At 40.3% G+C, this 25,072-nt stretch overlaps 1 protein-coding gene across 4 annotated transcripts in view; it reads left to right on the plus strand.

Moving 5' to 3' along the window:
* FBXW7 (F-box and WD repeat domain containing 7) overlaps positions 1-25,072 on the plus strand; it is a 177,506-nt gene that overhangs the window by 142,962 nt on the left and 9,472 nt on the right. For 3 of the 4 annotated variants that reach the window (XM_065062709.1, XM_065062710.1, XM_065062713.1), the window contains 6 exons: positions 3,937-4,019; positions 7,001-7,142; positions 14,525-14,659; positions 19,111-19,234; positions 21,069-21,205; positions 22,796-22,909. In XM_065062709.1, coding sequence (XP_064918781.1) covers positions 3,937-4,019; positions 7,001-7,142; positions 14,525-14,659; positions 19,111-19,234; positions 21,069-21,205; positions 22,796-22,909 — 735 coding nt within the window. Of the gene's footprint in view, positions 1-1,379; positions 1,648-3,936; positions 4,020-7,000; positions 7,143-14,524; positions 14,660-19,110; positions 19,235-21,068; positions 21,206-22,795; positions 22,910-25,072 lie in introns of those variants that run through there. The other variant, XM_065062711.1, reaches the window with a different exon arrangement.

Below are 25,072 nucleotides of genomic sequence, written 5' to 3' on the forward strand. Positions count from 1 at the left end.
TATCTGAGCACCTGGCACACTTAGTTATTACAAAGTAATAATACATGAGATTTTTTTTTTTTTAAGGAATCTGATGGGTTTTACAGAAAGTAATTCTACTCCTTTAGATGTGTTCTTTTTTCTGCTTTTCTTGTACTGCTTTGGATGATAAAGATGGTTTTCCCTCAGGTCGACTGGAACTAAGTGTTTGCTTCTGTTTGAGTGTGTCGGTCTGGAGGGCTGCTGAGCGTCTCCAGTTCCCGCTGCACCTGGGGAAAATTATAGGGGAACGTTGTGGCTTCAGATCATGTTCTGGGTATGCTCTGTTCTGCTCTGAACTTGGGCAGAAAACTTTGCGGGGGGGAGGAGGGGGGCTGGAGTCTCTTATTTGAGTTGTCTGTATAGAAATTAAAAAATAAATAAAGGCTGCCTATCTGCTGTGCTGGTTGCAGGTATCTGTCTGAGAGCCCAACCATATGTCAGAACTTCAGTGCCCTTGAATCGAACAGTAAGGGTGAATTGAACAGATCTGTTGATGTGCGCAGAGTAGGAAACAACCACAAAAGGAGCGGTTTTAGCAAGTAATTACCTAGGGCTTTCCTTGTGCTTTCACTGAAAGACAGGTGAGAATCCTTCATGGGAGGATTTGTGTTTGAAGACAGAGCTAAGATGGCTTGGCATCGCCTGCGGGCTGCGCTGCCGGCGGGGAGCGTGTCTGCGTACAGACTGCCCCAGGTGCGTGGGGATTCGGGGCGGCCGGGGGAAGCCCTGGACCGGCTCCTGTGCTTTGCAGCTGCACCGCTGCTGTGCTGCGAATTCATGTTTTAATGTATGTTACATAATTGCTGGATTCGGGTTTTTCAACTCCTAAATCCTCAAACCCTGTTTATTCTGTTGTTTAGCCAATACAGGGTATTTCAGCATATTTTTTTCCCCTGGCGAAACTGTAGTGTATTTTAAATTATTCTAAAATTAACCGCACTTTTGAAGGACTAATTTGCGTCCGTCCACGGACTACAATCATGTACAAGTCCAGCCAGGCTCGCTGAGGGCGACGGTATAATTATAATTAGTGGAAATGAGCTTGTTTTGCTCCCGCTTGGAAAACCGTGAAGCGTGTGGCACCGGGGGAACAGAGCGAGGGTTGGGGGCCAGGCCTCCGGCCCCCGAGCCGGTTTGGAGAAATAGGGGGGAAAAGGGGGGAGGGAGCAAGGAATAGCCTCAACCCACGGCGCGCTAATTTTTTTTCCCCTCTTTTCCCGGGGCGGGGGCGGTTTCCTGCCGCCGGGGCGCCCGGGCTCGCTCCCGGCCGCGCAGCCCGCAGTGCCGCGCCGCCGCTGCGGAGGCGGGCGGGGAGGGAGGGGACGGGGCGGGCGCCGGGGGAGGCGGGGGGCGGGAGGAGGCAGGCGGGCGGGCAAGCGGGCAGGCCGGCGGGCAGGGGGAGCCGGGCTCCGCGCAGGCAGGGCAGGGCCGAGGCGAGCCGAGCCGCGCCGCCGCCCGCCGTGCCTGAGCATGTCGGCGCGGGAGGCGGTGACCTACCTGCCGGAGAAGGGGCTGTACTGCCAGCGCCTGCCTGGCCGCCGGGCCCGCGGGGCGCCGCAGCCGCGCAAGGGGAAGCGCGCCGACACCATGGGTTTCTACGGCACCCTCAAGATGATTTTCTACAAAGTGAGTGCCCCCCGTCACCCCAGCTACGTGGGCAGGGAGGGAGGGCGGGAGGGGCGGAGGACGCGGGGTCCACGCGTGTGTTCCGCGCTGCCGCTCCGCGGGCGGAAACGTGCCGGCGGCGGCTGGGTCTGCAGTGTGTGCTGCCGGGGAGACCTGCCAGCGCCTGGTGGCGGCTGCTGATGCGGAATACTGTTTGCTGCCTTTTTTTTTTTTTAATATACTGCAATCTTAGTTATTTCGATAAATAAACGTTGTCTAAAGGAGTTGTGTTTTCCTAGCGACAGAATAAATACTTGCCGAGATGTTTGCTCGGTGGTTCATGCTTTTCGGTTATACAGACGCCTTACTCACGTCTAAATCTTGTCACTAGATCTCTCTGCTGTAGAGAAAGTTTTATGTTCTTCGTATGGTAAACGACATTTTTGACCGTGTATTTACTTAACACCTTCTGAGATGCTGGAAGTCAGTCTGTGTGGTGGTCCCCATGAGAAAGTTCCCTAAAATACCTGAAAAGAAAATAACCTACCAGAAGAAATAGGCAAAATCATTATTAGGCAACAGAATAGAGAACTGCGTATTGTTTTCTTTGCTAATGCTAAAGGGTAAATCACTGTAGCTGCTTATTCTACTGCAGGCTTCGTACTCGTTATTTTTAGGTGTGCTTTTGGAAAACTGCATCTCCCTGTTACGAGAAGCAGAAGAGGAGTGTGATGATGATAACCTCTCAGAAAGGCAAGCAGGAAATAAAAAATTTCCTTGAATAGGAAAAAAATCCTTTCTGAAAAGTCTATAATCAAATACAGAAATTCATGTTAAAACATCTTATTTATGCTTTCAGTAATTTTGATGGCTCCTTCATCTAGCACAGTGATAAAAGATGATAGCCATTATTTTTCAGTGATGCTTACAACTGGTTTTCCTGAGCGAAGCACAGGGGGCTGCTCTTACGGGGCGTGGGGAAGCAGCCGAGGGTGAGGTTGATGTTTCGGCAGCGCTCGGGGCGGTTCTGGCTGCATGCTTGTCTGGTGAGATGCTGTGGAGTGTCCCATGTGAGGCACGGCCAAGAAAACACAGCTAGAAGGCAAGGTCTTCTGGTTGCATTGTAGCTGGTCCTGCAAAAAAAAGAGAACAGTTAATCTTAGTTATCTTTCCTTTGTAGTCAATAACTAAACAAAACATAAGATCTTCAATAGCTGTTTTTTAGACAAGCCCATAAAGGTATTTTAAAAGTTTAAAGGAAAAAAAAAAAGTCAACAAAAATATATAAGCTTCAGAGAATCCTGTTGATGAAATTTGGAAAAAAAAGGGAGTAAATAGACAAACTAAACTCAGAATTGTTACACAGCTAGTTTATGCATTCTGTAGCTCACAATTGTAAACAGCAGTAAGTATCCTTCTGCTGGCTAAAGTGGTTTTGGTGTATCACATCTTGAAACAAGAAAACCAGCAGAAACTCAGAAATTGCATTTGGCATTTGTATGTCTCATTGAGTCCAAAAGCCTGTGGTTAGAGATTGCCCAAATATGTAGAAAGTAATCTTTATTTGTCTGACTAGATAAATATGGCTTTCACTGGTTTCCATCTCTTTGGTAATTTTTGCAGACTGGCTTCCCCTTTTAGCAGCTGCCCTGCTCATTATTTGGTTTTGATCATATCTAATTGCGGGTGACATTCAAGACCGAGGTTTAGTGTTTTTCATCCTTACCATTCTTGTAAAAATGTAGATTAATCTGTCAGATTTACTGCAGTTTTATAAATGTTTTCAATGTACAGCATTAAAATAAAAGGGTAGGCAACAGAAAAAAATATATTTGAATTCTTCTTTCTAGGCCTTAAAATGAATATTTGGTTTATAATGTAGATAGGCTGCCTAAAATTCAACCATTTCCATGAGAGTCATAGCAATGAACCTGAACACAAAGAATGAAGGAGTTTGGTTTAGTTCTTTCCCTCACCTCCCAGGAGAACAGAGAGAACAGTAAATAAACCAACACAGAGTTCTGCACACTTTTTAAAATGTGAAATTTGGAAATTAAAAGAATGTACTTCCCATTGGTTTTGGACCCTAAAAGAGGAATAATATATGCATACACCGTAATAAACACGTATCAAATGTTGTTGAAGCTAGAAACTAAAATGTTGCTTTAAACTATCTTGTGAGTGTCAGCTTTGTTGAAATTGGATACTAAAGGAAAAAGGTAAAAATGGATTAATTTTACAGAGGTATGCGTAAGTAAGACTGGTCACATAACTAAATCCATGTTGTTACTCTCTTCCCTCGCCTTGCAGATGAAGAGAAAGTTAGACCATGGCTCCGAGGTCCGTTCTTTCTCTCTGGGAAAGAAACCCTGCAAAGTCTCAGAATACACAAGGTAATTTAATGCAATAACAGATCTCTGGATCCTGATTCTTCCGTATATCCCGTCTTACCAATTGCTAAACCTGATTCATGGCTCCTCTTAATATTAAAGCAGTGTAAAGGAAAGGAGGGGTGGTATCAGCAGTCGTATATTGCACAGCTGATTTAAATGATGTGAACTGAAGATGAGTTTTAATGAAGTAGCCAGACTTGCATTTCTTCAGTTGAGGTTTGTGTTTCATTCTAAATATAGTATGTCCATTTATTTAGAGGCTTTTTGAGGGCTGAAATATTCCTGGGAATAAAATAAATCAGATTTTTAAAAAGGGACATAATGACAAACCCTAAGACTATTACAAACTGTGATCAAATGTATCACTTTGCTATGGTAACAGGAATGAGAGAATGGAAATTTATGTAGGCAGGGCAGACCATCTGATCTTAACAGGAACACACACGTACTTGCTATCCAGAATATGAAATTATTACGGGTTTTAATCTGCTTCCTTACTACTCCTGAATTCTACCAGATCGCACAAATAGCTGCTTGCTGTTCTAGTCAGATGCTTTGCGGGGTGAAGCACTCCTAAATGTGAGCAGTAGTGGTAGAGCAGGGCCCTGGATGCGCATCTTACAACTGCAGTGCTCACTGCAGAGTTGCCATAACAGTTGTGCTCACATGTCACGCTGCTTCCCATCCTGTTTGGGTTTACACCATTTTATGTTTTTTTCTCTGTAATAAGCATCAATACTCCTACAAGCATTGCACTTGCTTCTCAACACTGTCTGGGGATGTTATTTCTTTTGAACACACTATAGCAGTGTTCAGTCACTGTTGGATCTTTCAAAAGTAGTTTATATTTTATGTCTTTCCTTTAAGAGTTTATCAGATGATGAGTGAAAAGTTAGGACAGTGTGGGGAAACAGGCTCCAGGGTTGCTTTTCAGATGTGTAAATGCTGCAGTAGAGAAAAAGAGGTGATGTCTCGTTGCTGAGAAGCACATATTGAACCTCCACATCCCTGTCAAGCTGGCAGCTTCTCTGGGTTTCTGAATCAGTCCAGTGGAAGAACACTCTTGTTGGCCGCCAGTTCTTTGGATGACACATCATTCTCTGCACTCCCGTAAGAGTAAACTGTAGAGCGACAAAGTACACTTTTTGTCAGGTGTCTCTGTCAGATTCAGAGGAACCACTGGACTTGTCCAGGCTTGTCCAGCTTCCACAGGAGCCTGACTGGCTGTTTCAGGGAAATGAAAACATACAGGAAAAATAAATTATGAACAAAAAATCTTGTGGCTTAGTCTCAAGTCAAAGGAGAAAGACTTTTAGATCCTGTTTTGAATAACTGTTTTTGACTCAGAACCAGTTTACAGCAGAAGAAATTAAAGTGTAATTGTTCTACTGAGGCAAGCTCAAGACTACGTATTGCTCAGAACCAGTGGAAGCCAATATTAAGAGCCTTATTTTGGACCTTAAATGATGGGCCTTCTGCTGTATCTTTGTGCAGGTGATGAGTAAGCTGTAAAGCCAGATTTTATTTAAAAAATACTTTGAATTGATATTGCTTGATTTTTAGTCATTTTTCCATTAAAAAGGATCCTTAAATCTGATCCTGTTTAAAACTGTTTGATTATATTTTATTTAAATAATATTTAGGCAAATAATGCAATTCTTGTGCCTACTTGTTTCCATTTTCCCTAGGATCAGACACTCTTTAAAACTGACAGGCCTGATGAACTTTCTTTGCATATAACATCTGTGAAACAGTATTTTTATGTCAGTTTCTGTTTTTCTTTATTATTCAGTAAAATTAACAGTTAAAAATAAGCCTATTCAAATGAATCTTCACTTTTATTTACTAGTTTGGGTGAATGTTAGGACATGCTGTGATAGTCCTTCAGAGCAAGGAAGAGTAGAGTGAAATATTTATAGAGTATGATGAAATAAATATTAAAATGAACTTGTCTCGCATCATTTGAAGCTATTTCTGTAGCCACGGAAAAGTTGGTAAAACCCTGAAGCTCATACCTACTAAAAAGCTGGATTTATCATACACAAAAGCAAAGTGGTTTTTGGGAGTCCCACACTGCATGTAAAATTTTCATGCTTGTGCAAACACTACTGGAGTTCCAAATTTCCTGCTAGGGAATACAACTTTGATATTCTGTGAACAAAGTACTTTACATTATGAGGAAAAAAAAAAACAAAAAAAAAGAGAAAACCCAGTCAGCTGTATTTCTTTAGACTCTTACAATAGCAACTTAATCCCAGCTCTTTTAAAAGCTTCATCCCATGTGAATGAGCTGATTTTTAATGTATCAGAGTAAAAAAATCTCACTGTAATGCAGGGAACACCTTTGGCTCCTTTTCCCTCTTCACCTCACTCCCCTTCCTTTTATTCCTGTGTCACTCCGTCAACATGAAAACTTTAAAAGTCTATAAGAGTATTTTGAATCATAGTTCCAAACCACTAAGCCACTAGAACTGCATGATACTACTGTCTCTTTGTCAAGAGAATATATTAAGAGCTAAAAATAGATGTATTTTTTTCTCTGGTGATGAAGCAGTACTAGCACATTTCACATACAGGTGAGACTTGTTTAGCTCTGGTCCCCTGCATCCCCAGTCAGAAAACACAAATGCAGCCCAGAAGGAAAGTAAATGCTCTGGCAAGGAAAGGAATATATAAACCTGCATCTATGTGGACAAGCTGCTGGCCAGTTAACGAGTGGTAATTTTTCAGCATTGAAAGGTGATCTCGATTTTCCCCCTAGTTGGAGGATTAGTACTGCAGTGGTAGAAACAGGCGGATTATGAAAGTGAGGGAACTGAGCTCTGGAGTGAGGAGAGAACAATTTTTTATGTTGTTGCTTTTGTTTGAAGTTAAAGAGTTAAATAGTTGCAAATTCTGTACTAAATTTTTTGTTCTGCAATAGTCTTGTAAATTTTTCTGAATGTTTTACATGCGACTGTCACTTTTTATTTGTATTGTAGTACTACGGGGCTGGTGCCATGCTCTGCCACACCTACTACTTTTGGGGACCTGAGGGCAGCCAATGGCCAGGGACAACAGCGTCGCCGCATCACATCTGTGCAGCCACCAACGGGCCTTCAGGAATGGTTGAAAATGTTTCAGGTAACCAGTGCTTAGAGAAATAAACATCTGAAGCGGCTTACTTCCATGCCTTGAGTACACGGCTGCTTCAGTAGAGGCAGCCCTCATACATCCCAGAAGTTCTCTGTCAGTGATTTTGTGTACTCTTGTGAAAAACAAATGGGCGTCAACTTTAAGGAATTTTTCTTCCCTGTTACAGCTAGTTACTGTAGGGATTAACAAAAAGTGCTTTGTCTTGTTTCTTAATAGAATAACCCTTCCTGTTGGATGCTTTCACATTTTCTGCAAGGTCTGCAAGGTCTGTCCAGCATGTAGTATCTGCCTCTATGGCCTCAAGCTGAAGTGAAGTGTTTTCACTTGGAGACTAGTGTTAGTGTTTGGTTTGCTTCAGTGCAGGTATAGCACTAAATTTATCATAAGTCTGGTGTATTCTAAGAACAGAAAGAAAAATTTAATGAAAAAAGATGAAAGGGAAACTCAATGAGTATTTTTACTGATCTTTGTATACTGAGCACAATGTCAGCCAGTACCTGCATACACAACAGAGGAGGAAGGAGGTTTCCTGCGTCTTTGCAACAGACTTCAGCAATGCCTGAAACCTAATCTGACAAAAGAAAAGGTGTGAAGGGCAGTGCTGTGCAGCACGTGCACAGGCCAAAACTGAAATCTGCGTGGACACCAGTCTGTTGGCATCTAAGCCAGTTTTGGGTATGTTAACACAAACACAGTTTGGGGCAGGCCCCTGCTCCTCTTCCATAATCTGTACTGTGGAGGTCTCCTTACTGTACATTTTTGCCCTGTATTTTTAAGAAACAGGGATAAATCCTAGTCCCCGATTTGAAAAATGGAAATATTATGTCTTCCTATCTTGATTAATAAACTGTTACTTCTAAAAACATTTTCAAAAGGAGTAAGTAAGTAATACAGGCATTGTTTCAATTACTGTAACAGGCAAAGATAGAAGAGCAATATTGTAGGTACAGTAGCAAACACAGTATTTTGCAGGCAGAAGCGTGCTTTTGGCTTGATACATGCTGCCACATAATACCGCTGATCTCAATCACTGTCAGTTCTGAACATTAATAATGTAGAACTCATTTCCTCTTTATTTTTACACATTTATAAAATTCTTAGAACAGTGCAAGTGTGGAATGAAGATATTCTAGTAAACATCATTCAGCTTATTAAAAATATTCACATTTAATTATTATGGGGGGTTTTTTTAGGCTGTTCATAGAAATATGTCTTTTTAACCCCTAAGAATCATATTTCAGTCCTAGTTTTTTTGTATATATGATAATGTAATACTATGCCGTATTTTAACTTTTTGTAATGTTAAAGCCTTTGTACTAACAAGCTGTTTTCTTACCTACAATGTGTATTTTCTCCCATAAGATTGCTAGTTATCAATAGTTGTATATTTTAAAAGGAAGACTGTGAAAGGCTGAAGTGTTGGTGCAGAAATGCTTGACAGTAAAAGCAATGCTGTCAGCTGTTTGATCAGAAGAAGGGAAATAAGCCCATGGAAATTTTGCCTATGGTTGAGCTGTTATTATTTTAGGGTTTCACATTTGGGGTTAGTAATGTAGAAACCATGCTTTAATAAATATATTAGATACTTTTGGCTTTTCGAAATACTTAGTTGCAATACTAAATTCCTAAATGTTGATCTGTACTCTTGAGGGAGAAAGAGAGGCCTCCCTCTCATAGCTGGACATCATCGAGCAGCACTTATTGATCACTTCTGTCACTGGTAGTTTTTATTGTATTCACAGAAAGGAGTCCTTTATTTTAGAACCAAAAGCTTTCAAAATTACATATATCAATGTTACATCTCCTTGGCTAATGCCAAACTATCTCATTTTCTGTGTGCTTATTTTCCACGTGAGTTTTATGAAAGGGGCGAGTCTTCAACACTCAAATGATAAAAGCACGTTGTTAGAGTCAGAGGAGCTAGCTCTGCCCAGGGGCAGAATTAAATGGCACATGTGGCATCATTCTTGCAATACAAAGCTTTTCCTCTACAGAAACAGGAGAGCTTTCTTCTTTATGTACTGTATGCCTGCTAAACCTGCTTAATAGCACTATGTTATTTTATATGAAAATATATTTCTAATTAATTTTAAAGCTTAATATCCAGGGTCACATTAGCTGGATGTATTGTCCTGTTTCAAGGTAGAACTGTCCTTTGGCATAGAAGGTGTCAGTAGCAAGGGATACTCAGGTATTTTGAAGTCTCTCACCTGTACATTGGCCTTCAGTTGTTCTCCCATGTTATCTTTTCAAATTAAAAAGCAAGACCACTCTTCAAATACTGAGAAAACTTAAGGTGGCCTCTAGGGGTTTTTAAAATTTATTTTTTCTATGTTATTGCTGCTGTTAGGTTTTATGGTTGATCTAAGCCTCTTATGTTGGAAGTGACAGACTAATGCAGAAAGGAGAAACAGTTGGAAGTGTAGTTGCACTTTCCCTTTAAAAATAAAGACATATTGATTTCAATCAAATGCAAGTCTGGAAGGAAAAACAGAAAAGCATTTTAATAGGTTCAAACCATTTAATTTCTTAAAGACCTATTTGTTTTTTCTTTTTTACACTAGCTTTTGGCTTCAGGTCTTTTTAATATCCGCTATAAGACCTTAAAACTCAGTGCCCAAGTGAATCTTTACAAGATTTTTTCTTTTACAAGAAAATTTATTTTATTTGAAGCAGGATATATTTTTTAAGTCATCAAGTTGCTTGCCAAAATGAAAAAAAATCACCTGCATGCTAAGTTCAGTCAGAGATGGTATTGCTTTTGTTAGTTTCTCTCTCTCTTCATTCTTCCCACTTCAAATACTTAGAGTGTTGAATTTTATTTAGGTAATGTGGTAAAAAAATGTGTTTTCTTGGCAAATTGATGTTCAAAAGTTGTTCCATACACAGTAAATACAGGAAATAACTGAGTAACTAGTGAATGCTATTATTTTACCTAAAATTGGGAGCATTTTTTTCTCAGCAGTTTAGATAGTGTCTAAAAGGCTTTTGCCATTTCTGGCTGGTAAGAATACTCTTCATTGGTCTTTTGCATAAACAGTTGGCTAAGCCTAAATTCAAATTACCATTCTCCATTTCTTATTCTTCTGAAGACGCTCATGAATGCATAAATGTGTGACTGAATAGTCCACCTCTTACATGAAGCAGGCGGTAAAGATTATATCATGACCAGCACTGCAGGATTTTCTGCTCTGTATCTCATGGTGGGACAAGGTCAAGGGTTTGGTGTTTCTGTGCAACTCCTACACATGGGATGGGAGAGATCTGGACTACAGCAGCACACCCCTTTTTGCTGTGTCAGCATTATCAGTTTGTTTCAAGGGAACGGTGCAGCCTTGCAGCAGATCTGCTGATCATGCCTGCATGTTTCCCCTTGGTTTGGGTCCCAGGGCTCTTTTGACACACACAATTTAGACTCTTCAGAAGAAGCTCTACATTGTCCAGTGGTTCACATTACATGTGGTGCAGATGTTCAGCCCAGGGGACCAGACTAGGTCTTACAAATGGGTTGGTGTGGGGGCTTCAGCACCAGAGGCTCCTGGACCCCTACTGTTGTGACAAACTACTTGCTGATGTAGACAGTGTTTCTTTCAGTGGATTTTGCCTATGTGCTGTTTTTATCCAGACTGAGATCCCTTTGACGGGGAGGATGGCAGGGTTCTCGGTGGCTGACACAAGTCAGACAGAAGCAGGCCCCAGAAGAGCCCTTCCTTGCAGGTCTCTATAATGTCAGACTTCTATTAACAGGACAAGTAATGGAGAACAGCACCCTGAAATTAAACCTTTTAAAATAGGTGTCCTAAATATACCTATAATAGAAAAAAAAAAGTAATTGCTACAAACTTTAATTGTACAAATTGGAGCTAGCACATGAGAGCTGTGTGATAGCAAAGTGTAGATCACAGAAGAGTAGAGGTGGAGAAACAAAAGATGATAAATGGATAGGTGGCAGGTCAGACAGGAGAGATGAGGTGGAAGTTGTAGAAGTAGCAAAGACGTAATTTATATTGATTATATAGCTGTTTTACATGCCTGAAAAAGAAAGGAAGGACATTTGAACATAACAGCAACGGAGAATAAGGAGTAGTTTTCAGGTAGGTAGTGCCGTGGTTGCAGCAACTGTATTGCTGATAGAGGAAATGGTATGAACCAGCCAAAAGGCCTCGGCTGATAAATAAACACCTCCTCGAGGAAATGGGAGGGAAGAGGTGGGATGCTTGTTGAGGAGTCTCAGATCATTCAAAGAGCAGTATGTGAAGTGCCTGCTGGCTTTCCAAGGGGTATGTGAATGAATCCTCGACTTACCTTTTCTAGGGGAACCTCTGCGCATAAAGGAGAACCAATCAAACAAATGCATTTTAAAGATATATTCTTTACAAGGATCTTCAATTTGAAAGGCAGTTGCATGGTAGAAATCCACTACACCACATCTCAGAAGTCCTTGGTCATCTACAATGTTTGAAACTTTGCAAACTGGCACATGTTTACTTTTCTTTCTGTTCTGTGACACTTGTTCACTGTGTTGTTTCTCATCAGAGCCACAAACTTATTTCTTACCCTCTCTGTTCAATGTGCTACCTGCAACTGTTCTTGCAAACAGATCAAGCTGTGGGGCCCAGAAACAGTAATTCACCAGTCTTGCCATCAATGCAAACAGTTGTGTTAATCTGGCAAGGCTTCATCCCAATTTTCCACAGCAAACATTTCCCTCAGAGACCCCTTACCAGCCATAGCTGGAGGTTTGTTTGCTTAAATGAAAGACTGAGGGGACAGTGTCCTAGAGAAAACATTTTGTAGCAGCTGATTGCTTAAAAAGAGCCTCAGGAAGCTGCCTGTAGCCATCCCCTAATGGTGAACGGACAGATGAAAGAGGGTGCTGCTTTTATTCATTAGCATCTCTTTCTCATTCTTGAATCTTTTCCATTTTCTGTTCAGATCTGGATTATGTTTTAAAACTAGAAATGTCTGAGTGTGAGAGAGTTACAGATTAAGACAGTGTACAGTGAAATTATTAATCAGTATCATGTTTATAACTGCTAGTAATGTTTGGCACAGCAAAAAACAATGCTCTTCAGGTTGAGTTGTTCTAATTTAATAAACATAGCTATTTATAAATTAAGGGCAGACTGACCTTAGAAATTTATATTATAAGGAAGTTGCACAGTTACTACTTTTCCCTTTTTTTAATTCTCCAAAATTCAAACACGGCTGACAGAGGAGATTAAAGATTGCAAGCGTTTGTACCCAACATCAGCTCTGGGTTAATGAAACAAACACTAGTTGGAAAGTTGGTGAGATAAACAGTTCTTCAGTGCATGGTTTATGGAGAAGTGCTCTCTGATGCAAATGTTTCTATTGAAAGAAATGTATAATAAAAGCTGCTTGTAACAGCACTGCTGCAGTTTATGGTGAGACATTCCTGTTTCTTTTTAATATTCTGAGGTATCAGATATGAGAGACGGAAACCCTCATCTTGCATGGTGACAACCTGCATACACGCACACGGGTGGGGCCAGTTTAGTTTTCGGGCCAGTTTAGACCATTTTACTGACTGCCGGCAGCGTGTGGAAAGGCTCAGGTCATAGGAATGTCCTTCCCCTCCAGCATCTGCCATGTCTGTGCTGTGGAGCAGGTGTGTAAGGGGGTTGCCCAAGCTCCAGGCGCTGCCTGCCTTCTGACAGCGGTGCTGGCTGCTGCTCGCTCCAGGGTGAGCGCAGCTCGAAGCTGCTTTCCCTGCCCTGGTGGTCTCCTGGAAGTCAGGTGTGTCATCCTGTGGGTAAATGATCACAGAACCATCTTGGTTGGAAAAGACCTTGGAGGTCATCCAGTCCAACCGTTAACCGCCAAGTCCACCTCTAACCCATGTCCCTAAGCACCTATGCGTCTTTTAAGCCCCTCCAGGGATGGTGACTCCACCACTGCCCTAGGCAGCCTGTTGCAATGCCTGACAACCCCTTCTGTGAAGAAGTTTTTCCTCATATCCAATCTAGACCTCCTTTGGAGCAACTTGATACTTTCTTGACGTTCTAAGTGTTTTGACAACTGGGGAGAAGTGATGCAATGTGATGATCTTTCTACATCGAGTAAAGCCAGGTCTTTATCTGTTTTGCATTTGCTTCCAAAGAGGCCGGAGTTGTCAGAATCAAATCCAGAGAACAGAAATTTGGAGCATGAGTAATAAAGGCCCTGAGATACGTAGCAGATTAATACAGAAATCTTAATTGTAAGGTATCTTGCCTTTTTTTTTTTAATTTCAGTTAGCCTCTTCCCATAACCGTAATATCATTTGTATGTGCTAATTTGCTTGTAAATGTCACTCTAGAAGACATTCAAGAATATGAATGTGAATCTGCTCTCAAAACTGTGATGTCTCATTTTCTCTCCTCTCTAAGGCTTTGTTCATGCTCTAATTCTGTTGCTAAATCAGTTAGCAGTGGCTGTTGTTTTCTCCTGTAGAAATTATTTTTTTCTTTAAATTGTTTTCACATAACAAATCAAAACTCTTTGATGAGCACAGATGAGTTTAAGGCGTGCTTTTCAGATGTGGAGGATATTCAGTTATTATTTTTTTTCTGCAAATGATGCTGTTAATCTGCTATGCTCTCAGATGAGTGCCTTATTAAAATCTTGAAATTTTATGGTGCCCATTAGTAAAAATGTGAAGTAAGAAAATTACCAATCAAAATTCTCTGTTTATTCAAGTGTAAAGTGATACTTCCAAAAGTACACATTGGTTTATAGCCAAGATTCTGAAATTACAGCATTGTCACTGAGGGACATATTGTAGTAATAAGCAGGCAATAAGCTAATGTACTTTCAGAGAAAGTTTCTTTACTTTCCTTTCATCTTGTTTCATTTAAAGTTTTTGGTCTGCCAAATGAAAAAGAAAGGTTAAAAGTTATCTCACTTCAATGCAAATGGAGAAAGAGAGGGAGCGCGCTCTGTTGCAACCCCTTCATTGTCAGTAATATGTGTGTAGATTTCATGAACTTCAAAAGAAGCTTAATTAATTTAATTGTTATTATTAAATATTATTATGCATTTAATTGCTAATCTGTATGTGTGTGTAGAACAAATCCTTTCTTAGCTTACGAATCAATGTAGCAATTTTCAATATTTTGTGTTGATTAGCTTCTCATTTTTGTGTAATTAACGGGAGCATTTATCTTGCTGGCTTTTTTTTTATATGCTCTTTATATGCATGTATATAGGTTGACAAGGACACCTAACTTGCCTTTTTCGCAAAGCAGTGGCATTTATTAATATCAACCAAACCAGTAAACTAGTATATTAAACTGAGCTTACTGTTTCTTTTTGTTTCTTTTTTGTTTTGTGGTTTTGTTTGTTTTGTTTTTTATTTTTTCTTGCAGAGCTGGAGTGGACCAGAGAAGTTACTTGCTTTAGATGAACTGATTGATAGTTGTGAACCAACACAAGTAAAACACATGATGCAAGTGATAGAGCCCCAGTTTCAAAGAGACTTCATTTCCTTGCTCCCAAAAGAGGTGAGAAATACAGGTTAATGCTGGACTGTGCGGCGCTTCTGCTGCCACCTTTTAAAAACTTCTCACTCATTATGGCATTGGTTTTGCCAACGCAGTGATGTAAACTGACGTTAGAGAGGTCCACAGTTTGATACGCTGCCATAACGTAGTAACTGCAATTTCAGATTAACGTAGCCTTATCTCTTGATAGGCATTTAGATACCTGGAAATACAGATTACTCCTTTGAACAAAATCCCAGTAGCTTTAAAATTATCTCTGTATCTTAATTGGGCTGATTGTGCTGTTTTTTGAGAACTGATTCTGTTAGGGCACTCAGAAAGATTTCCTCTGGATGCAAGACCTTTCTGCACATTAATCTGTAAGTTTTACCATTATTGTTTAATGCTTTAAGTGGTGGGTGGGTTTGTGAGTGTTGTCTTTGAATTTATTTTAAACAGAGCTCTGAAATCTCTACCAGAAAAAACAAAAGTAAACCTAGATAAGCACTTCTCACTAAGATGAAAGCCAAATTCTAATTAAGCAGATATCTTACAGTAAATCCTTTACTACTAATCAGATCATGTTGTATCAGGTTAAAGAGAAACTAAGATTTTTATTTCACCGTGTGTGCTTTTCAGCATGTGTAACTAAATACTGTCCATAAAAGAGTAGTTGTTGGTGTCCTCACAGCTAGAATATGAGGGTGGTATGAAAGATTGTAAACCCAGTGTGCTACAATTATTAAATGAATGTATTTTAGTTGATTTAGAAATGGTGTTTCTGACTTTGATTGATTTTAGGGAGTTGGAAATGGTTTTGTTGCTTGGAGTGGGGAGGAAGTCTATTTTGTTTTGCCAGATCTCCCACATGTTGGGTTTTCCATGTGAAAATTTTCATGAGGGCTGAAGTCTTCATAAGTCTTCAGTTACTAACACATTACAAAGCAAGTTCTTCGAAGGTATTCTGGTGCTAGTGTTTGGTTGCTATGTTTAACATGGTCTTATTATGTGAAGACTGTTCTGTATCTCTGTTTCGTGATGTTTTTTCTGGTGTATATCCTATTTTTGAACACTTAGATGTACAAGACCCTTCTGTTCTTTGCCATAGCATCATATCTTCATGAGTCAGGAAGTGTCACAGCCTTCCTTTGCTGGTTAGCATTGGTGCAGGGGTCGGAAGCAATTTTTGCAACAAGTACTAACATAGTACATGTGACGTGAGATTAGTATTTCCAGCAGCGCTTCCTGTGGCAGCCACCTTCCCAAGTGGGAAGGACACTGCGGGAGGAGAGGAGCTGGGCAAGAGCCCTGTGTTTGCCTTGTTTCTGGAGAAGCTGCCCATGGCAGCCTTGCTTCCGAGGCACAGGAAGGCAGCAAGACTTTATATTTTGAGAAGACAAAGGATAGTTTGCCACTTCTGCATCTATTAAATCTGGAAATTTGATACAGAATTGGTAACAGTAACTTGCAGCTCAGTTGTCTTTGCATGATTATGGGGCAAAATTAATTCAAGTATAACCAATGATCTAGTTATGCTGTAACTAGTGATCATGTTGTTATTTCAGTTTTACCAATTCTTTCACAGAAAATATATGCTATTTAGCTGTAAAACTTCGTGTATCATTTTTATTTCTTGACTCCATTGTAAGCTGCTTGTGCTTAATTCAATTAATTTATTTTTAGTGTTTGTTTTAGCTTCTTGAACCCAGGATACTATCAAGTGTTTAGCTTCAAAGGCTGACTTCACCAGCAAAGCTGACTGAAATAATTTTAGCTTCCTAACCTCCAGTTGCTTTCACCAAAATTAACTAAGTTAAACAAAAAAACCCCATTGAGCTGCCTGAACCATCCACTCTCATCTTTGAAGGTGATTCTCCTCCCAGATGTCCTCAGCGATGCCGTCCCCCGCCGTCACGCTGGCTGCAGTAGGGGGTGATGTGCGGAACTGGTGGGGGATGGCAGCAATCATTTGTTGGGGTCAGCAGTTCTGTGACCGGGCTTCCCCATGGAAGCGCCCTGTGAAACCACGCTCGCCTGGGCTGTCGCTCCGCGTTAACATCTGTAGTTACCTCCAGTGCTGTTGGATGCAATGCAGGGATTTTATTACCTAACCAGAATGAGAAGCTGATTTGGACAGGAGGGCCTTTCTTCGAAAACGTTTTGAGCACTGCTAAGATAGTAGCTTAATAACTGAATAATGAAGGAAATGTTTGCTTTCCTCCTGAGGAAACATGCAGTCAAACAATTAATCTGAAATGAGTACTCCTGTTTTCTTGCTGAGACTTTAGAAATAATTATTGAAATTACTTGTTTGTGAAAACCAGGTCTAGAAACCAACAGATCAGGAGTTTTGCTGAAATCAGCCACAGAAATTTTGTTGGTGCCACGTGTGTGAGTGAAGAAAAAGGAGAGAAGCTGCTTGTTATTGGGTATTATTAACACTACAGCGGAGAGCAGTCACAGTTGAGTCAAAGGTCAGATCTTTGCTACCTGAAATTTTCGTATAACTAGATCCATGAGCTGAGACAAAGGGACGTCATATTTTACGCACTGCTAATCTTAAAGTCAGTCGTGGGCTATGTTGACCCTTGATGACTATTTAGATAAATATAGTCTAAAATAAATGTCACCCATATGTAACCTTCTAGAATCAGTTGGCTCACAGGTTTTAATTAACACCATCTTAGCAAGCGTCCGTATCTGTATAGATAGGACAAGTGATATTTGAACAAACTCTGCCATTAGTTAAGGAACATCCAGCAAAAATGGAAAGGATCTCTTTCAAGTTTGAGTCTTGCCGCGTGCAGGACTATCTGATGTGTGTTTGGAAACAGCACTCCTTAAATAATTTTACGTTACCAGAAATTAGGACAGAAAGTCTAAAAATATGGGTGCAGTCGTTGCTCTTGTAACAGAGAGCCTTAGCACCAGATCCCAAATGCCGGCTCCCTGAGCAGGGGCAGAAGGATGATTCTGCAGCTGTATGGCCTGGGGTGCGTACGGGATCTAATGCATAACTTACAACACAGGTCCCTCCAATGCGGAGTCCTGCGTGCTCAACGTGAGCTGCAGGTGATGACTTGCAAACAAGGTGTGCATGCAGTCAGAATGCAAACCGTTCTGTCGTACTGAATTCCTGCTCAGTCACTGGCTGGTCTAGATTACTGAAAGTAAATGTTTCTCACATAATAAGGTCAGAAATCTGCTGAGGTCAACAGCCTATGGTTATGACTTCCTTACTGAATTTCAGTCTGTCCTGCTTTGAAGGGCAGATTCCATATATATACATCATAACTCCAACTAAAAATTAAATTAAAAAAATCCTAAACACAAAAAGATATCAAGCAGAAGTAAAATTGGATGATCTATTTTGCCTGGCAACTTTTGCATCTTATTAGTTACTGACAAAGACCTCACTGTTTTAGCATGTAAGTAGGTTTTTTGCATCACCTTCTATGAATATTCTTTCTGCAGAGTTTTTAGCCATGGAAGGGACTTTCCTGCCTCTTACTCTTCTGTTTTCCATGACTGAGGAGACTGTTGCTGTTAAGTAGAAAAGCTGCACTTGGTCATCATACCCTTAAGGAGAGCTGTCCCTCTATTTTGGATTGTGTTTTAGGTGCCTCTATCCCTGCTTAAGACTTCAGTAGACCTGAAGATATTTGTGGAGATGTGGTGGGGTTTAATCATGGTCATTACATGGCTCTGCTCAGTCAGCAGAGGTCTGAATTCTCCCCAATAACCTTTAATTTTGTCACATGGAAAAGTTCATCTTCTGTTTATCTTCTGCTGCCTATTGGGAATCCCCATATGCTTTTTGTAACAGACTGTGTGCAGTATCGAAGTTCCATATTTCAGTCCTTCTGCATCCCTGTCTGTAAAACTCCCCGTAGCAGGGCTGAGGAGCGTGTGTGCATTCTAATGAGAGCAGAGCGATAGGTGTGCAGCGTTGCTGCAGCTGCAGAGTGCTGCTTTTCAACTCAAGTGCACGTAGCATTTACTTTTTCTGTGTTCAGGTTCCCTGAGTGACGTTATTCATCACAACATATTTTCCTATTTGCTCACATGGTGAGTGTTGCATTTTCTAGTTAAACTCTCAAAAGAACTTTTGGTATAGTTGCTAGCTAAAATAACATAGACATAATTGTTTTAGTAATAATTCTGTTAATGGTTCGAAGTAATGAGGATTACATTAAAAAAATATATATATAATAGTGATTTCAGCTGACATCTACTCTCTTGCAAATACAAGAATCATTTCTGATGTGATCTGTATGGATTTAGTTCCTTAAGATGATTGTTATACTTTCATGTGCCCCCTGGAATAAACTGTAGCTCTAAGTTTCTGAGACTGTTTAATAATTTACTGTTTCAATTTTCTGTATTTCAGCCCCTGATGTGTGATAATACTTCAAGTTACTTCACATTGCCTTTCAAAAGCGATTCAGTGAATACACTTTCTTTTTTCGTAGCTGGCACTGTATGTGCTGTCATTCCTGGAACCCAGGGACCTTCTGCAGGCAGCCCAGACATGTCGTTACTGGAGAATTCTGGCCGAAGATAATCTTCTCTGGAGAGAGAAATGCAAAGAGGAGGGTAAGGCTGAGCAAAAAGATGGATGTAATGGTCAAAGAGTTGCTGTCACAAAAGGTGCAGTTCATTTACATAATAAGCTTAAAGTTTTACAAAGGCAATTCGGGCAACTTTTAAATTTACTGGTAGTGATGCTTTGAGCTATGTGGTACATATCTCTGTTGAAAGTAAGAAGCAGAAATAAGCCGTGGAGTACTAGAAATGAAACTAGAGTTCAGTTTGAACGTCTTATTTATAAAGTGTGCTAGGTGTATGTTTTTCAAACACAACTGGTTTTGCTTTTTAAGGATTATTTTTATTCAAAATACATCCAAAGCAAATAAGAGATGAGATGTAAAAATGATAATATAGTCTTGCAGTTTGTAAATAACATGGAGGAAAAGCTGTTTCAATGGTCAGGTAGGAGGGATGCTAAAATTTCACGTCATTTATAGGAAAATTAACAGAGAAATGGCTCATGGTGGGGGGAGAGGTTGCTAACTTGATTGCTTAGAGGGGGACATACAGGCCCGAAGCCATATAGATACTGCCTGCTCGTGCCAAATCAGGAAGATGCAGTGGTTCAGCAGTAATGTGAATGGGCAATAAAAGGCTCCCAGGGAAGTCGCCATGTATTTGAGCACAGGAAGAATGTATGCTTTTATTTTTAAGGAGAATTATATGAACAAGGAGTCTGTTCCGGGGGGCAGAGCACAAGCATGTGATTTCAGAAGCAGTATCCCTCTTAGACATGGGCAGGCTGCCTCAGAGTATGGCCACAAGAACTTGTGAGAGGTCCGTGCAAAGGCTTTAAAAACATGACAGGGTGAATATATCTGGCTGTTTGTAATGGCACGTCAATTAATTAGTTTTCTTGTGCAGTAGAAACCAGGTATCTGACCTCTTAAATCTTCTCGAAGGTTCCCCTCTTAGATATTTCAGTGAAAATGCATTAAGAGGACAAAATGAAAAAAAGGAGACGATCAGAAGGGGAATGTGCCTACATTTCTGAGCTTAGAAATAAAACCAACTATGCCCAGGCATGAGAGCACAGACAGAATAGGACCGTAGGCTGCTCAGGCTTGGTGAGGTGCTCAGTAATGCAAAGGAGCAGTTGATTCAGAACTTGCAGATAAAGACGAGAGGAGGGGAATCCATGCACTGGCAAGAGACAAGCCTTGTGCCGGTAATAAGATGCGGTGGAGAGAGGAGCTGCATAGAAAAGAGAGATGGGTGAGAGAATTGTTACGAAAAGATGTATCTGTAGTAGCAAGGCTAAAACAAAGCACTACCATTTAAGCATCAGTTCAGAAGGGGCACAGCTATGCTTCAGTTCCAGCCAGGAGTGAACAGTCCCAAAAACCTACAGCCTTTTGGTTTTAGAAGAGAATTTAAAAGCTCACTAATATTCAAGAGTCACAGTGAACCTAAAGGTAATGGAGCTGGGTGACAAGAGAGGAGGACTGCTGACCTTTACTTTCTGAAGGGTTGCAAAATGAGTATACAAGTGGTTATGGAGCTTGTTGGAGGATACCCATTTGAGGACAACATTCTGCTGCGTTGCCTCAGAAAGGGGAATCCAGAACCCAAGCTGGTAGGTAGCCATCAAGGAATGATGAACTAGAGTGTGTTCAGCCATGACTATGGTAATGATGATGCTTAAGCAAGAAGGAAAGGCATCGTGTGAAGTGCTGAGGAGCAGGCGGTGTCACCGGCACAAACGGCAATACCAGCGTTGTTATGTCAACACAGTGTTTGATGTCTGCGGCCATTGCAGAACTCTGGAAGGGAGAGAAGTTGTTTTCTTTGGGATGGCCTCATCTTTCCCCCTCTGTTTTTTTTTTTTAATTAATTTTAGGGATTGATGAGCCATTACATATCAAGCGGAGGAAAGTAATCAAACCAGGCTTTATACACAGTCCGTGGAAAAGCGCCTACATTAGACAACACAGGATTGATACCAACTGGCGGCGAGGAGAACTGAAATCGCCTAAGGTGAGTTTCTGAGCTCTGTGCATGGGGCCATGAACAAAGCAGGATCAACGCCCAGGTTATTTTTTTTTTCTTTGGACAAGCCAGACTATCCACGCACAAAAAGCAATGGATTGTTACAGGAAAAAAATAATTTGTATTTCAGCTTAACCTGGGTTTAAATTAATTTCTGAGCACCATACTAGCAAATGAAAATGTGATTCTTCATACGGCAGAATTCTTTCACTGCTGTTCTAAAAATTTCTGTACAGTTTGGTGAATCCCTATGCATACACCAGTGTCTCTGAGACAGATAGTCTCAGAAACTTGATTGGAAGTACTTGTCTTTAAAATTAAACACACAGACATATATATGTATGTATTTGTAGAGCTGGGTCATGTCACAACATAAAAATAATGCACAACTATTCTGTGATCGTTTCATGCTTTATTTTTATACATGTTCTTCTAAATTGAGCAGCACAAGACAATACCTTCATTCTGTGTTAAGATTTTGGGTTGGGGTTATAATACTCAGATCCTTTAATGACATTGTAAAATAAAATAGCAACTGTCTAATGAAACCTGGTATTGAACAAGCAGTCGGAAATGTGAAGAAAACCCATATTCATAGCCTTTTAAGGTTTTAAGGCAATTTGCTTGTTTTCTTCATTACTGTACAACAAAATAATAAAAATAAGGACGAAAAAATTCCCATGGAAAACCTATGGCTGTATCCTGCTGTTTATTTGGCCGTGACTTATGTATGTCTCTGGCAACAGCTCTGTATTTCTTGCCTTGATACGCCACATCAAGTCATGTTGGAGTTATTATTAAAATTACAGCCTCAGGCTTTGTCCAAATGCCCCTTTCATTTCAATGAACATCTTGAAAAGTGTTCAGATATCTTAAATAAAAAATTCCTCATTGTATGTATTCTGATAAGGATTTTTTTTTGCCGTATTGCAGTAAAGTATACTGAATTGCAGTATTTTTCCCAAATCGAGCATTGAAAGTCCCACCTCTATAAAGCAACATTCCAATCCACATTGCCAGCACATTAAATTAATCGCTTTTGTTTGTATTTAATTGAGTTGACAGTTTTCTAGTTTTTTTTTACTTTGGTGCTGCTTGGCATTTAATAGATTACAATGCTTGGTTGGCGAGGAGGAAAAAAGATATAGTCAGCCTTGACCACCAAAATACAAATATGCAGCAAATAATACAACCCCATCCTTTTTGTTCAAGATGGTAACAGCTCTTAAAAGGTAAAAGTAACTGAACTCAAAAATAATGAGATGGAATAACCGCAGAGGAACTGAGCAATGTCCAGTTCCTAATTGAGCTGCTGTTATTGGCGATGTGCACTCATGCTGACTGCAGTGTGCTGGCTGAGCAACGCGGGATCGCTCCGCGGAGGAAGGAAAATACCTCCTTTGGTCCCAGCTGGCGGTAAATTAGACTCAACACACAGGATTAAGGGGGCTGCCTTATTATTGAAGCAGGTCTAGCATTTTATAGTTTATGAATCAGAAGAGTGCTTTGTTTCTCCCGCTTCTCTCTGATCTCCTGTGTTGAATTGTGACTGTATGTTTTCGTGTTCTGTATCGCCAGGTGCTCAAGGGCCACGATGACCACGTGATCACTTGCCTTCAGTTCTGCGGGAACCGAATAGTGAGTGGCTCTGATGACAACACGCTGAAAGTGTGGTCGGCGGTGACAGGCAAGGTAAGGCGGGTATTTTGCTGAATTCCTTAGGAAATGAGCTACAGGTAGAGCATTGGTACTTCAAACGGAGCGCTTTGCAGCTGTTGGTGCAGGAATCGGCAAATGCCCGCTAAACGTGTGGGTCATCTTTGCCTACACAGAAATTAGTCTGGTTCAGAAAAGTCACCGTGATGCGAAATTGCAGTGCTGTTCTTGTTACCATTCGCATACATCTGTGTTCTCTTGGCAATTCTGCTATTCTTGTGGAGTCGTTTGTGACATGGATTCTAAAGAATTTGGACTGATATGTTACTTTATCTTCCTTAAAGTTTAATTTAGCCTCTTTTGCCCCTCTGGATCTTACTTTCTCACTTGTCTTATAGCATTTTTTCTGGTGTTTTCAAGTTATTGAAATGGGGTGTTCATCCTGCTGGCTCTGATTCCAAATAGCGTTTGTTTTTCTTTCTAAGCTACTATATTGCTGAGCCACCAAGGAAAAAAAAAAGGTAACTTGCTTTAGGTTTAAATATTTCCTACTAAATTAGATCCAGCTCAGGCAGGAATTTAATAAGGTTCAATAATTTAATTCTGGCTTAGAGAAGCAAAACAATACGTGCAATCAAAAAGACAGTACTGAACATTTCACTCATGTTAGAACATCACAGCTACTCAGCACCCAGGTTTTTTTGCTTTAAAGTGACTGACTGCCCATGCTCCAAGGATACGGAAGAGGCCTTGGGGAACCAGTACTTTTTCCTTCTAGACTGGTATTTTTTGTGCATACTTGGCTTTGCTTTAATGAAACAGTTATGTGAACAACAGGACAGCTATTGAGGATAACATGTTTAAGATGTTAAAGGTATCCACGCTATAACGTTAAAGCTGAATGTATTAAGCATTTGTGTTTGCATACCTAGAAGATCCTTGATGGGCTTGGAAGTACAGCTGTGGGGAATAACAAAATTAAAAGCAATAGGCAGCCTCACCCTGCCTCTCTTGGCTTCCCTACAACAAACGGTCTAATGAAGGAACCCAGATTGAAATTTACAGTTTTTTTTAAATTGAAAAGAGCACCCTAAACTCAAAAGAAAAATACTTTCTTTGTTCGTACTTCCGTCTCAAAAGCAAAATATTCCTTTAAATATATACAATTGATCATAGGAGCATGCCTTCACAGTTCCTGCTTAGTGATTTTTTGAAAGTAATTATACAAAGCCTAGTGTGCCTATTTACCCCAAACCAGAGAGCCAGAAGTAGTATATGAAAGATGGAAGGGTGCTGTATCAGCCCTCGTGCTTACTGACACTGAAGAATTAATAAAATAAAACAATCCTAAAGGTTGGTTTGTGCAAATGAACATGACTAAATCATTCCCTTGACAGATGTAAAGCCCAAAATAAGGATTCTGTGTCCTTACTTCTTTAGAAGGATGATTTCTTAAAATACGAGCAAATCAGTTGAAATTTAAAAAAAAGCAAAACAGGAACTGTGAAAGTCAGTAACAGCTAGGAATTGAAAACGATGGATTTGCTAGCAGTGAATTAAGCCAGGAGCCAGGAACTGCAGAGGACTGCTAAAAAATGTTAAAGGACAAGAAATCTATGTACAGCAAAAAAAGCAAGGCATTTCCAAGGAGGTTAGAAGGAGCAGGATATTAACAATAGAAATTAGTATACTGTCACTGATGCAGAAAAAATATAGTTATTTTGGTAGAAAATTCATGTGATGGAAATACACCACACAGTGATAATACAACATTTCAGCAGAAACTCGCAGGATGTTAAACAACTACCAAAGATATGTTTTTGTTACTACAGTTGGGCCAGATAATCTGTATTTGATGACTCTTTTCTAAAGTAACCTGTGGGGATAAATTTGGTGTTTTTTCAGAAGACATGAGCACAAGATCCACAGGATGGCCAGACGGCTAAAATGCATCAATATTTATATGCAGTAAACTATAAGACACTATTTAGGATACGTTATCTCAGATAAAAAATACTGGACTATGTCAAGAGGAGTCAACTAACAGTTAAAGGAAGGCCACGGCAATTAATGCCACTTAGCATTAAGTTACAGGAAGAGAGATCATCAGACGGTCTTGACCTCTTTTCTCATGCAGTTACAGGTTTGACTGATAAAAATAATAGTGCAGAAATAGATGGCTATGTGCGCTGCAAGACT

This window comes from Columba livia, chromosome 4, assembly GCF_036013475.1.
Source record: "Columba livia isolate bColLiv1 breed racing homer chromosome 4, bColLiv1.pat.W.v2, whole genome shotgun sequence".
Classification (NCBI taxonomy): Eukaryota; Metazoa; Chordata; class Aves; order Columbiformes; family Columbidae; genus Columba; species Columba livia.